General features: G+C 40.4%; 1 protein-coding gene across 1 annotated transcript in view; it reads right to left on the bottom strand.

Annotated features, from left to right (window-relative positions):
- TSHR (thyroid stimulating hormone receptor) overlaps nt 1-14,811 on the bottom strand; it is a 171,503-nt gene that overhangs the window by 29,986 nt on the left and 126,706 nt on the right. The window contains 1 exon segment of the mRNA NM_001009410.1: nt 8,534-8,611. Coding sequence (NP_001009410.1) covers nt 8,534-8,611 — 78 coding nt within the window.

Genomic DNA, 14,811 nt, shown 5'->3' with positions numbered 1-14,811 from the left:
CTGACTCATTTGAAAAGACTGATGCTGGGAAAGATTGAAGGCAGGAGGAGAAGGGGACGACAGAGGATGAGATGGTTGGATGGCATCACCAACATGAGTCTCCATTGGGACATAAGTTTGAGCAAGCTCCGGGAGTTGGTGATGGACAGGGAAGCCTGGCGTGCTGCAGTCCATGGGGTCACAAAGAGTCAGACATGGCTGAGCGACTGAACAACAGCAACCACAACGTTGTAATTCAGTAAGGTTAGGGCTCCTCCACACAGAAACAGAAGGAAATGATGGGAACTTACTGCCAGTAGTCAAATGCTGAAGCACAAACATACCCTCCCCAGCAAAGTCCTCTCCCCTGTGCTCCAGCACCCCCAACACCCGTATATAATGAGCATCACCATCAGCCTGCACACTACCTGGGAGAAATGAAAAGTCCACTTTCTTTCAGAGTGTTTATTTCTTTTAGACTCAGAAGCAGAACATAATTAACAAAATGGATTTCAGAGAGTTGGCAGAGACAGTGTGTCAGAATGAAAACCCTTAACTACCTTATTTCCTTCCACCTGTTTTCCAAGAGTAAAAACCTCCAGACGAGTCAAAGATGTAGTATGTGTGCTGTGAGCTCAGTTGCTCAGTCGTCCATCTCTTTGTGACCCCCATGGACTGTAGCCCACCTGGCTCCTCTGTCCGTGGGATTTCCCAGGCAAGACTACTGGAGTGGGTTGCCACTGATTTTAGTACTCATCCCTGTTTACTTGGGAAGAACTGAGTGCCTCATTGTATACACCATAAACTGCTTCTTTATTTATATTTGTTGGTTATTTATTTAAAAATAAATAACCCAGGTTGCTTATATAATTACATAATATATAATAATTATATAATAATAATGATTATATAATAATCCCAGGTTGATTCACCCCTCCTATCAGTTGACCTGTTGTCAGTATTTTTTAGTTAATTATAAGATCATGACTAAACTTGCTACAAAACAGAGTACATATCATTTTTACTTCATCTGTGTGGCCCTATGCAGTCTCATTTCTTTTCTTTCATCGTACAGTTGAGACTTGATATGGGTAAAATCAGCAGAAATTATGAAAGGAGTAGTTTGGAGAGGTCAGAATCCTTTGGGACTGCTAATATAAAAGAAAATGATTTAAAAATGTAAGATATTCAGCACTGAGACTAGTAGGCACTCACTAAAAAGTAGATTTATTTAAATGTAAAGTTGCAAAACAAATGTTTTCCTACTTGCTTTTCATTCTGAAGATTCATCACTGTTGAAGGCTCTTGGCTAAAGAGCACTGATTAGTTAATAAAACTGTTCAGAATTTATATGGTTTAGAAACATTTTTCTCATTTTTTCCCCTATAACTTCAAGTGTTATTTACCTAGAATTCAGACTCAGCAAAAATTCTTTTATGTTCTACCAATTTTGATCAAAGTGAAAAGCCCTTAAACAATTGAGCAAAACTGAGTTACAAGAAGCAGTTAATGGATTTGTGAATTATTCTTTTTTAGCAATGTAATCATCCTAGTTTACTTTTTGGCTTGGCATAGATACAAGACTGAATCCCTAATGTAAAATGAATGATCATTTGAGGACACTGCACTCAACCATGGCTTCCATTGCTTTGAAGAATTTATACTTTTTTATTGAAGGATAATTGCTTTACAGAATTTTGTTGTTTTCTGTCAAACCTCTACTTGATCAAGTGAACATCTTTGAAGATAATAGTAGCTGGGCTTTTAGTCAATTGAAGAAACCCAAAGATTTGTACCACTTTGAGGATCTCTGCAGTAATTCCATCATCCTTCTACCAGAGTCATCTCCCTAGTAGGGAAGTGAAGTCGCTTAGTCATGTCCGACTCTTTGTGACCCCCATGGACTGTAGCCTACTAGCTCCTCTGTCCATGGGATTTTCCAGGCAAGAATACTGGAATGGGTTGCCATTTCCTTCTCCAGGGGATCTACCCAGCCCAGGGACTGAACCCAGGTCGCCCGCATTGCAGGCAGATGCTTTACTATCTGAGCCATTAGTAGGGAAGTGCTCTGAAAATTTCTCAATAGTTGTAAAAACTAACCTTATCATTAGAGATTTCTTTGACTAAAGTCTTAATCTTCTCTTCTCATACCAATGGCTATGATAGTAAGAGATTCTACTAATCAATAAATGTGGATTTGAAGGGTATCAAGGATCCTGTTCAATGGGGTTCTCAAGGCAAGAATCCTAGAGTGGATTGCCTCCTACAGAGGACCACATTTTGTCAGACCTCTCCACTAGGACTGGTCCATCTTGGGTGGTCCTGTACAGCATGGCTCATAGCTTCATTGAGTTATGCCATCCCCTTCACCATGACAAGGCTGTGACCCATGAAGGAGACTTAATCCTAAAGGAAATCAACCCTAAATAGTCACTGGAAGGACTAATGCTGAAGCTCTAGTACATCGGCCACCTGATGTGAAGAGCTGACACCCTGATGCTGGGAAAGATTGAAGGCAGGAGGAGAAAGGGACAACAGAGGATGAGATGGTTGGATGGCATCACCGACTCAATGGACATGAGTTTGAGCAAACGCCAGGAGATGATGGAGGAGCCTGGCGTGCTTCAGTCCATGGAGTCACAAAAAAGTGGACACAACTTAGCAACTGAACAACAACAATAAAGTATACTGAGTGGCTGACATAACTCCTTTGGTCCAAAGATTCCTAGGGCTGAAGCAGACCACCCTTTTGTTTTTAGCAAGAAGCCAGCACACACACAATTCTAGAAAGGTAATTGTCTACTCTTTCTCTTCAGATTCTCCTGTGACCTTCCCCACAGCTTTCATAGACTGTACGGCATGGCTGCAGGCCCTCTCCTTTGCTGGGCCCCTGGAGACAAGGCCCCTGAAGACTTAGGATGGCTTTGATTGCTTCCCCAACAACCTGATTCACTTGCCATGAGTCTGGCTGGGTGCCCAAGCCAGGCATGGCAAGAAATCTGTCTTTGCAACTCATTTCTCAGCCCAGAGCAGAGCAGCGTAGCAGACAAACCTCCGGTCTTCCACACCTAGGAGGTTCCCTTCCTCTCTGAGAGAGCTGCTCCAGAAAGGAAGACAAGGAACACGAGGCCGATTAGGTCTTTGGGCTCAATTTCCCTCCCTAAGGGGGGCAAGTGCCTGCCAAATAGCCAGGAGGTAGAGAGGAGAGGTCCCAGTGTTGCTGGGACCCAGCTCCCCAGGGCTAATATGGTTGGGGCCAAGGCAACAAGGCGTGGGGTGAGTGGAAGAGGACCGCAGAACTGTACTGGATTATGAAAACTATGACTGATATTCCATGGTAATCCTTCAGTGGGCCACCCTTCCCTGCTGAGTGAGGCCACATTCCCGCAACATGATTTCAACACAGCACACTTTTCAGACACTGTTCTTTGGCCGTCATTGCTCTTAGACTATATCCAGTGTTTTCTTAGGCTTACCTTTGTTCTTCATCTTATCACTTCTGTCTGTCTGTTGCCTTTTTAGCTCTCATCTGAAGCCCATCACTAACACCACCTCCTTTAAAAAGGCCTTTGCTGGTCATCCTAACCAGAAATGGGGTCTCGATTCTCCAAATACTTCTTATGATCCTTTTTACATTAAACTCACAGTTACTTATTCACATGTCTCCTGAATTTGATTGTGACCTCGTTCAGGGCAGAGACTGTGTCTTATTCTTATAATGTCCATGGGGTTCAGTAGGTGCTCATTAAAATGCCTGCAGAATAAGTGAGTAAATGAACACCTTGTGTTAGATTAGCTATCTCTCCTTAAAAAGAAAAGAGAAATAGAAAGAGAGAATAAACTAGAAAAGACAAAGGACTGGTAGTCTGGACTAAAACTAATTTCATTCTGGTCAAAACTCTTCTGCAGGACCGCAACTCAATAATAAATTGAATGGCAAAGCACTCATTTTTTAAGAAATATTTGAACAGGCCCTTAACAAAAGAAAATTAACAAATGGCTAACAAGTACATGAAAAGATGCTCAACATCATCAAAGAAACACAAAATAAAATCACCATGAGATATTACTTTACACCCACAAGCACGGCTAGAATATAAAAGATTGATAAGACTGTAAACTGGCAAGTAAGAAGCTCATACTTCACTGTTGGGACTAGAAAATGAGACAATCATTTGGAAAACAGTTTGACAGTATTTCCTGTAAAAGTTAAATATACACCTATCCTGTGACCTGACAATTTCACTCCTAGTTTTTATACCAGAAAAATAAAAAATGTGTGATTGTCTATGGAAGATGGAGCAAGAGAGAACTTTCTGGGAGATGAAAATGTTCTAAGTCTTGACTGAGATAGAGTAATATAGTTTTGCCAAGACTCATCAAACTGTACACTTAGCAAATGTGCATGTTATAGTGTATATGAATTATACCTCAATAAAAAAATAATTTTGCCCAGGGTCAACCTGAAAAATCATGTATTCTACCTGCCTGTGGACTTCGGGCATGCTAGAAAGAACCCTGCCACAATTTGTCAGCCATCTAATACATGACCTTGTGAAGAGCATTATTTGAGTCAAAAGAAATACATGAAAGGTTTATTTTTCTCTAAACCCAGATGGCACTGCCATGACTCTTAGATTTACAAATGATTAATCTCATCAGCTAATAGCAACAATAGTTTATTTTTAAAGTTTGTTTTTGTTGATACCCATAATGCTAGCTCAAGGATATAATCACAGAGATCCTGTCTTCTTGGGAGTTACTTATAATAGTAAGTGGGACAATTATAATACAGTCATTATCAATAGTAAGTTAAATGCTTATTAGAGCTAGTTACGTAATTTAGACCTTGGAGGACTCTGGTTATTTATTATGGAAGGCATTACATTTCAGTGTGTTCTTTCCTTTGGGACTTTAAATACCAAGAGCTCCTCTTAAAGGATAAAAGTGGAAAATGAGATCATATATCGATTAAAAAGTCAATGAGTAAAAAATGTTATGAAATTAAATTTAAAAGGCTTTTAAGAAACTAGTGAGGACTGGAGATAAGATTTCACTTTAGATGCTGCACCTGTTTTAAGTTAGATTCTTTTTAAAGCAGTGACCTTGAAAAAGGTGGTAAACTAACTGGGCAAATTTGATCATTTTTGTCAACAGAGATGATTGTATTCATTCACAAATACCTTTATGAGGTATACACATATTCTAATTCTCTTCTCTGTAGATAGAGTTTAAGATTTTTCAGTTTGGGCCCTTATACCAAATCACAGCCAAAACATGGCTATTTGATATTCAGTTATAATTTATCAAATACTTATTGAGTATTTGCTGTCTTTTTTGAAGTGGGGGGATTACAGAAAGTATGAGACACAGTCAGTTTCCTCTAGGCTCTTCAAGTCTAGTTATGGCAGAAAGTTACAGGGGAAACAAAGTAATGAAGATTTTGAAAAAAAATTTAAGACAAGAGTTAAAATATGTTACAAGACCGTGCATGGTTAGTTAAGAGATGCCTTTTAAGACAGATGCTTGGGATTTGAGGAATGAGGCTGAACTCTCATTCATTTCTTACGTTCCTCCTGTGGGTCTGTCAAATGCTACAGTCTCCATTGTCCCCTCTTCCTACGCTTTTGTTGCATTCTTTTAAAATTTAACCTGAGTTCAGTTCAGTTCAGTTCAGTCGCTCAGTCGTGTCCGACTCTTTGCGATATTAAAATAATGCATGGACCTATGTTTATAAAGCAAATTACATTGGAAACTTACCACACACAGCAGACCTTTGGGCAGCTCTTGCCTGCCATCTGCTTTCTGATGTCCTGGAAGCAATCACTTTCAATTTTCAGTATTCTTTCCATAATTGAAAATATTGCTGGATTTATTGGGTTTTGATTCACCCGCTGACTCCCTTTAGCTCTCTTCCTTCACCCACATACACCCTCCCGACACTTGCCTCTACTCTCCAGAAATACTTTTAGGACATACTTGGTTATGGCCATTACAAGTATATATTTAGTATTATGGCCATTACTTGTCTATATTTAGTATTATGGCTATTATAAGTGTGCACACTGTGATTTCATTTTATTTCTTGTGTAACTTTTTTTGTTTCTTCACAAGATGTCTGTTCCTCCTTGTTTAAAATTTTGCATATCTTGGTTTGAAGGACCTCTTGCTGAGTCTTGTCACATGCTCTAAAGTTTTTTAAAATATCTCTCAGCCCAGTTTTTCATAAAGTCTACCCTGCCCGATAATCTATTAGTCCCTTTTTATTTGTAGGCCTTTCTCTTGGAGCCCTCCTTCACCGTTGATGTAGACAACCTGGTCTCAAAATTCCTAAGACTTCCCTTTTTCATCCTGGAATTCCATTTGCCTCTTCCCTGTGTGGACCACTAAATTCCTCATTTTTCTTTTTATAGGTCTGTGCTCCCAGAAAAGGGGATTGGGAAATCAAGTTGTTGAGACTTTGCACATCTGAAAATGTCTTTATTTTGCCTTCACCTTCGACAGATAGTTTGGAAATTACTACTTTTTCTCAAAATCTGAAGGCTATACTCTGTAGTTTTCTAACTTTCAATGTTATTGCTAAGACTAGATGGCATTCTGATTCTTTAGGCTTCAGAGGTAACAGGATTTTTGTCTCTGTAAGCTTCTAGTATATTCTCTTTATCACAGCATTTTTTTTTTTTTTGGTAAGACTGGCTAAAAGTCTATCAGTTTTGTTTATCTTTTCAAGAACCAGTCCATGGGATTTTCCAGACAAGAATAATGGAGTGGGTTGCCATTTCCTTCTCCAGGGGATCTTCCTGACCCAGGGATCCAACCCTGCTCTCTCACACTGCAGGCGGATTTTTCAGCATCTGAGCCACCAGCAAAGCCCACCCATACATTTAAAAGGATAGGATAAAGACAAATAATACTTTTTAAAAATATTTCACCAAAAGTGTCCTTAAATATATTTTACTGATTTTGAAAATTATTAACCCTTTCTGATATAGCTATTCAGGGTCTGCTTCTGGGTCAGTTTATTTTGGTTTTGGTTTATATTGTTGTCAGTTGAAAGTTACCTCACAAAGACAGATGGTTCCAAATGGAATAGGGCAGGCTTGGCTGTACTTACTAAATTAAGATTCTCATCTCTCAATCCTATTCAGTAATCAAATATGTTTTTACTGAAATTCATATTCTCAGATGTCAGTAAATAGTTTCTGCAAACTAAATCTAAAGATGTTTCATTTTCATATATTATGCATGTGGATTTTACCTGTTGCAACTCAATTCAAAAGATTTTAAAACGTTAATATTTGATTTCTGATTTTTAAAAATATTTTTATAAGTGATATTCACTGTTTTCATCAGGAAAATTACGTAACTGTAAATGTTTCCAAATACCTGTTTCTAAGACTCTTTCCAAAGCACACATTTCTTTAGAAAAGCAACAAGTTTCCTCATTCATTAGTGAAATATCACCTTTTATCTCAAAGGAGCAGTTAAAGATGTCTTTAAAAAGTATCTTCAAGGTTAAAAAAAATCATGGAAAAGGTCAATACAATTTTTTCACTTGTCTTTTTGTGAGAAGAAAAATGCATAATACTTTTAAGTACTTTGCCATGAGTTATCAATGAACCCCAGTATAGGTATGAGAGATTTTCAGGGTCACTCTGCCCTGTTATATGGAGGCTGTGTGTTAAGAAAGTAAGGCCATAAACCCTTTTAGCTGGGGTGCATTCAATCTTAAAGTGAAGTGAAATTGTTAAAAATGAAAGAGTGAGTGTATATGTCTTCAAGATTGTGGACCACTGACTGTTGCCTTGGGCTGCACCCATTCCCTACTTGATGGAACCTCTTATTTATAGATGGAAACTTCTTGCCTCTGATGGATTATCTTGTGCTTCTCCTGAGTGGCTGTGTTCCACTTTGGCAAGGATGGAACAACTGCTCAAGGATGAAATTCTAAACTAAGACAAAATCAAGGGGAAGAAGAAGGTGGCCGTGATAAAGAGGCTTGTGGGAGACAGAATCAACAGGACTTGATCATGATTAGATACAGAGGTATCAGTATAAATCAGAGCAAATGCACACATACAATTTTTTCTATGCTGCTTTACAAAAATGTTCACATCTCGTCTTTTCTAGTAAGTTTTCCCCTATGTGAATCAAGCTATTTATATTCTTCCTTCTTACTGCCATACACTGTGCAAAGAACAGTCATTTATCGGCAAAGACTAGGTATCTTCTGCCTATTTGTAGACCTTATGCCTGCAAATGTCAGCTGCTCAAAAATGTCTCTTTTTTCCATAAGAGGGCCTTCATGAATGTCCACACCAAGGTGGCATCAGGCATCAGGACGGCACAGTGGAGTGTGGGACCCTCTGAGTCTCAAAGAACAAGGACTTTCTTCTGAACGGTAGCCTATACGGCTGGGCAGAAAGGCACTAGCAGAAACCTTTATCCAAGACAACAACATTCTCTCCCCATAAACATCATCAGGTAATCATCTTAATGGCCCCCTCCCTCCCCTGCACCAAAAGGCAAATGTTCTTCTATATGTCTTACTCACAGCAAGGTTGGTCCACTATAAACTCCTGCAAATGCATCTTGGTCAATAACTGTCAGGTATTTATTCTTGTTCAGGTAACTAGAAAAAGAGACACACACACAGAGAATGGATTAGGCGAGGTTAAGCAAATTAATATGAATGCCAAAATAAAATGTGAGTGTGGTCTCCTTAGCTATTAACTGTTTTCTAGGAATTTAGACCATGGGGTCACAAAGAGTGACTGAGTGTGTGCATGCGCGCACACACACACACGCACACACAGAGGGATTTAGAAAACATCTTACCTTCTTCTGTCTTAAGCACTCAAAATATTCTAGGTTTCAGTTATGCAAGGTCTAGATGCATTCATTATGGCTGAAGTCTTTGAAAGTGAATGTGCTTATGCTCTAGTTTACATATTTTAAAGATTTTATATAAGTTGCCCAATTCCCTATTTACCTGGCCAATGGTGCCTGTGTTTTTTAATCCTCTTCAATACCAACTAAAATTTTGTTTCTCAATACTGATCAATATTTCCATTTACTTTTGCTGCCTGGGCTTATATCAGGTGTTAAAGTGAAGGTGGTGAAGGTGGTGAGTGGTGATGGGGACTGGCAGAGACTCAAATCTTTTATTTGGGAAAAGGCTGCCAGATTTTGCAAGTAAAAATGCAGGATACTAAGATAAACAATGGATAATGTTTTAGTATAAATTGTGTGTATGTGTGTGTGTCAGTTGCTCAGTATAAACAGTTCCCACGTAATTTTTGAAACATTCTTATAGTGAAAGTTTATTTGTTGTTCATCTGAAATTCACATTTAATTGGGTGGTCTGCATTTTCTCTGGCAATTCTGAGCATTGGCAGGTTATACTGCTAAGATGATAGAACATAGCTTCCATGGAAGGGGTTTGATGGACATTTTGATCTTTCCATTTTGAAAACACTTTGGCATTTGAGGGGAAAATAATTTTGAAGCAAGTTAAGTCATAAAGTGAGCCTGAAAAACAAAATTACCTCTAAATGGATAAAAGCTTTCAAGTATTTTGAAACTGGCTGTTTTCTCCTAGCTGTTTTAGAAAACAAAGTTATCTAAAAAGAAACCAAGTATTATATATATAAGTTCAGTTCAGTTCAGTTCAGTCACTCAGTCGTGTCTGACTCTTTGCGACCCCATGAATCACAGCATGCCAGGCCTCCCTGTCCATCACCAACTCCCAGAGTTCACTCAAGACTCAACGTCCATTGAGTCCGTGATGCCATCCAGCCATCTCATCCTCAGTCGTCCCCTTCTCCTCCTGCCCCCAATCCCTCCCAGCATCAGAGTCTTTTCCAATGAGTCAACTCTTCCCATGAGGTGGCCAAAGTACTGGAGTTTCAGCTTTAGCATCATTCCTTCCAAAGAAATCCCAGGGCTGATCTCCTTCAGAATGGACTGGTTGGATCTCCTTGCAGTCCAAGGGACTCTTAAGAGTCTTCTCCAACACCACAGTTCAAAAGCATCAATTCTTCGGCGCTCAGCCTTCTTCACAGTCCAACTCTCACATTCATACATGACTACTGGAAAAACCATAGCCTTGACTAGATGGACCTTAGTCTGCAAATATTTTTTATTTCTTTTTAGATAAATATATCTTTATAGATCTATGCATCTTCTTTCTATATATATCTTTATTTCCTTTTAGATTATATATATGTATATATATCATCTCATTATTATAAATGATCTCCATTTACATGTGTTTATAATAATTCACCATATAGACAAGTTGGTTTAGAGTCAGTGAGTAGTCACCTGTTGGTGCAACATGAATACAGTGGAGACTCTTTGGAGATTCTTTGTTTAGATATAGACAATGCTTCCATTTTTATGCTTATGGTGCTTGCTCTTCATGATGCAAAATTCTTGAGGATGATGGTTAATAAGAATAATATGACACTGGTATATATAAAATGGATAACCAATAAGGACCTACTGTATAGCACATGGAACTCTGCTCAGTGTTACTTGGAAGCCTGGATGAGAAGAAATTTGGGGGAGAATGGATACATGTATATGTATGGCTGAGTCTCTTTGCTGTCCACCTGAACCTATCACAACATTGTTAATCGACTATGCTCCAACATAAATAGTTAAAAGAAAAAATAGTGTGATACTAGATAAACTACAAGGACCTACTGTATAATACAGGGAACTATACTTGGTACAGTTATCTTGGGATAACCTATAATGGAAAAGAATCTGAGAAACTATATCTATATATATCTCTGACTGAATCACAGTGCTATACACCTGAAACCTATCCAACATTACAAGTCAACTATACTTCAATTAAAAAAAAAAAAAAGGAACAGTATGCCATGAACACTTAGAGTCAGAAGGATGCTTTCTCCAGAGCCCACACAGAGGACCTTCCCCTCAGTGAACTAGCTGTTCCTCCCTTTCTCTGAATCTCTGAGGGAGACTGAGGACAGGGAGGGTGGCTGTGTCTGTGGCTGAGCTGAGGGAGGCAGCGTCGTCAGCCAGAAGGCAGAGCAGGAGCAGTGCTTCCATGAGCTTCGGGCCCCCAGCCCCTCCTGGCCCACCATCCGCGTCCCTCCAGTCCTTTGTCCAGGATGGAACCTGGAAGAAGAGGGGGCAGCCTCAGAGCCACAGAAGGGTCTCCACTGGGACAGCTGGACAAAGAGTTTTACCAACCACCAACCACGTCTCCCTCTCCTGGATGGGAGATGAGGAGTTAACCAAATGACAGATACTGCAGCTCCATAGTCAGTCACTCAGTCATGTCTAACTCTTTGCGACCCCGTGGTCTGCAGCACCACAGGCTTCCCTGTCCTTCACCATCTCCTAGAGCTCCTCAAACTCGTGTCCACTGAGTCAGTGATGCCATCCAACCATCTCATCCTCTGTTGTCCCCTTCTCCTGCCTTCAGTCTTTCCCAGCATCAGGGTCTTTTCCAATGCTCTTCACATGAGGTGGCCAAAGTACTGGAGTTTCAGCTTTAGCATCAGTCCTTCCAATGAACACCCAGGACTGATCTCCTTTAGGATGGACTGGTTGGATCTCCTTGCAGTCCAAGGGACTCTCAAGAGTCTTCTCCAACACCACAGTTCAAAAGCATCAATTCTTCGGTGCTCAGCCTTCTTTATGGTCCAGCTCTCACATCCACACATGACTACTGGAAAAACCACAGCTTTGAGTAGACAGACTTTTGTTGGGCAAGTGAGTTCTCTGCTTTTTAATATGCTGTGTGATCTTATACATCTTTTCTCAAATGGAGGTTCAGACTTCACAGCATTACCACAGTCTGTGATTATCTTGCTTCTTTGTTTACTTTTTCATTGTCTCCCCAATCAGGATGTAAGCTCTGTCTTACTCATTGCTGTATCACCAATGCCAAGTACAATGCCTCTGTAACTATCTCCTGAGTGAAGGTATAAAGGATTGAATCAAAAAAGCAATGCACTTTTCCTTCAAAATAATGAGGTGGGCCATGCTAAACTTTCACTGTAAGGAAAAAGTGATAGAGAGTCAATCATCATATGGTGTGCTGGCCAATTGACTCCTCAGATGGCAGTGATAAGCAGCCTTGTTTACAAATGCCACAGGGTATGGTCCAGACGTGGCCTCTTCAGGCAATGGCTGGATATCAAGCTCCAGAGCACTGTGAAGTCTAAAAATGGAGGAAGGGGGTCAATTAACCTCATTTATGTACAAAAACCCAAGTAAGAGGTTACAGCAGCCAGTCTATGCCTTCTGAATGAATGGCTGTCATGTAAGTCTCACTCAAAGACTTCATTTGAACACTGTTTGACTCTGCTTCAACTCAGCGTGTCTACAGAGTTCGTGGTCAGGGATAGCTAGAGCAGACAAAAGCCAGCTTGGAGAAACAAGAACTGCAGAGAAGATCTTGAACAGCATGCTTTTGTGAAAAGACAACTAACTCAGCACAAGTGCCACAGCGACTCACATCCCCTTTTGTACTCTTTGGACCATGCAATTTGCAGATCACATTCTGTTCCCGGACTGCTGAGAATCAAGTAAGGATTGGTGAGTTCATCTCAGTTTTTCCTCCTCATCTCTGACTGCCGCAAGTGAAAATCAGCCTGCTCTAATCAGTAGAAATTATTATAAAACTAAATAATTGCTTGTCCAATTCTGCAGTGTTTTCATCGGATATTCAATACGCCCCCAAGGATCAGGAGGCTGGTTGATAAGTGCTACAGTTTACCAGAAATGCTGCAGAGGATTTTAAACTGGGAAAGCCAGCCAGAGTCCAGGAGGGGAGCAGCCGGATAAAGAGAGGGTGCAGCCAACTTGAACGGAGATGAACTGAGTTTTGGGGGGAGGCTGCCTTCTCTAAAACCAAGGATTGTTTGTACACTTCATCCCTTAGAAATAATGAGGTGCTTAAAAATGAAACCCCCACTCTGCCATTGGCAGTTTGGAGGCTATCTTCTTATCACAGATGATGATAATACCATGAAGTGTTAACCTTGGGTTCAGATTGCGGATTCTACCTTCCTTCTGAAGCAAAGTGGATGGGGTGGGGAAATACGTTTGCAGAAGCCTTAATATTCAAGAAGTGTGGACTTCCATAAGCCCCATGTATCATATAGTGTTCACGGGGAACATCAGTTTAAATTGAGTCTTTGACCCTGACTTATCCTGATTCCTCTAGAATCCACAATCTGTAAGCCAGCTTGGGTAAATCAGTCACAAATCTTGGTAGGGCTACATGGGTAACCTACTCCAGACAATTATTTCATATGGAGGGTATATCTGTATAATCAGCTAAACTTCCACAGACAGGGTGAATGTAAAAGAGTAGAAAGTCTTGGAGTCTGAGGTGAAAATAAAGACTTCTTGAAAGGATTTCTAAATACTGGGAAGGGCTTGTTTGAAAAGGACTGGTATCTTCTTTAAAAATAAGATAGATGCTGCACCATGCATGTATACCATGCCTTTTTACTCTTTGGAGTATGTATGCCTCTTGGAGAACTTCTTGGAAGAAATTAAGTTCCTCCTAGAAAAGATATATCCGATTTTTTCACATGGGAGTGGGGGCCAGTGTGGGGAAGGGGAGGGGAGTTAAGAAGCCCCGTGCTGATTTAAGTGCTGTGTATCTCACAGTTACGGAAAAACAGTATGGTCAGGGAAATGAAGACGGTCAGGAGTGAGCGGCGAAAGACTATCCAACTGATGAACTCAGTACTACAGACATGGCTCACATTAATCCCCATTGGGCTCACACTGGGCACGTAGCAGCCATTCAGTAAAGACAAACTGAATAAATATATGAAGGTCCAGGTGCTGGGTACCTCCTAGCTCGAGGCACCCTCTACATTATGTTTAGATGAGGACATGTCAGAGGAAGAGGTATGACGTTGCAGCAAGGCAAGTTGTGGGTGCCGCTAAGCTTTGTTCTCTGGGGTGTTTTAGGATACATCGAGGCTCGAAGGTAGAATTTCAGCCTGCATTTCCATAATCCCTGTAGAGTACCTGTTTATGTTGTGAGACTCTCACGGGAATACTTCTGTGGGGAACCGTGTTTCCCTCTCACAGCATCAGTTATTTGGAAAATTGAAGATTACCCCTGTCCAGCCCTCAGTGCTCCATAAAAGTCCTTTTGGTGGCAGAAATCAGGACTGTTGTTCTTCAGTCGCTAAGTTGGGTCTGGCTCTTGAAGACCCCATGGGCTACAGCATGCCAGGCTCCTCTGTCCTCCACTATCTCCTGGAATGGACTCAAATTCATGTCCATTGAGTCGGTGATGCTATCTAATACCTGTCTGTAAACAGTAACAGGTGAGAAAATGCTCAAGGTTTCAATCGGCAGAGGTAAGAGCCAGCCTTGGAGCATATCCTGCAAGCTGTTCAAATACTTACTCCATAAGAAGTAATAGCCTGCCTAGTCCTATAATCTTTGCTCTGATCATCTTTTCCCAATGCTCCAAGCTGTGGGGTTTTGCTTGTAATAATGTGTGATGCTAATTAGTACATGGATTGTGTTGACTTCTCTGTCCATAATGACTGGTGTTTCAGTACACCCGTAGCCCATCAAAATGGTATTTTTTTCCTGCCCAATGTTTACTGTCAGTTAGTAGCTTGTTGATAGAATTTGACGATAGAAAACACTATACAGAGAATGAAACGTTCTGAGATAAGCAATGTCCTCATGCCTGATGGTATGGAGGGGTGGAAAAGAGGTTCCAAGGAATGAATGTGTGACTTAGTTCAACTTCTGTTGAGCAAGGGATGCTGGTATTATTATTAATTTCACATCTGAGTGATGACAGTG

This window comes from Ovis aries, chromosome 7, assembly GCF_016772045.2.
Source record: "Ovis aries strain OAR_USU_Benz2616 breed Rambouillet chromosome 7, ARS-UI_Ramb_v3.0, whole genome shotgun sequence".
NCBI lineage: Eukaryota > Metazoa > Chordata > Mammalia > Artiodactyla > Bovidae > Ovis > Ovis aries.
This window is presented reverse-complemented; position numbering and strand designations above follow the sequence as displayed.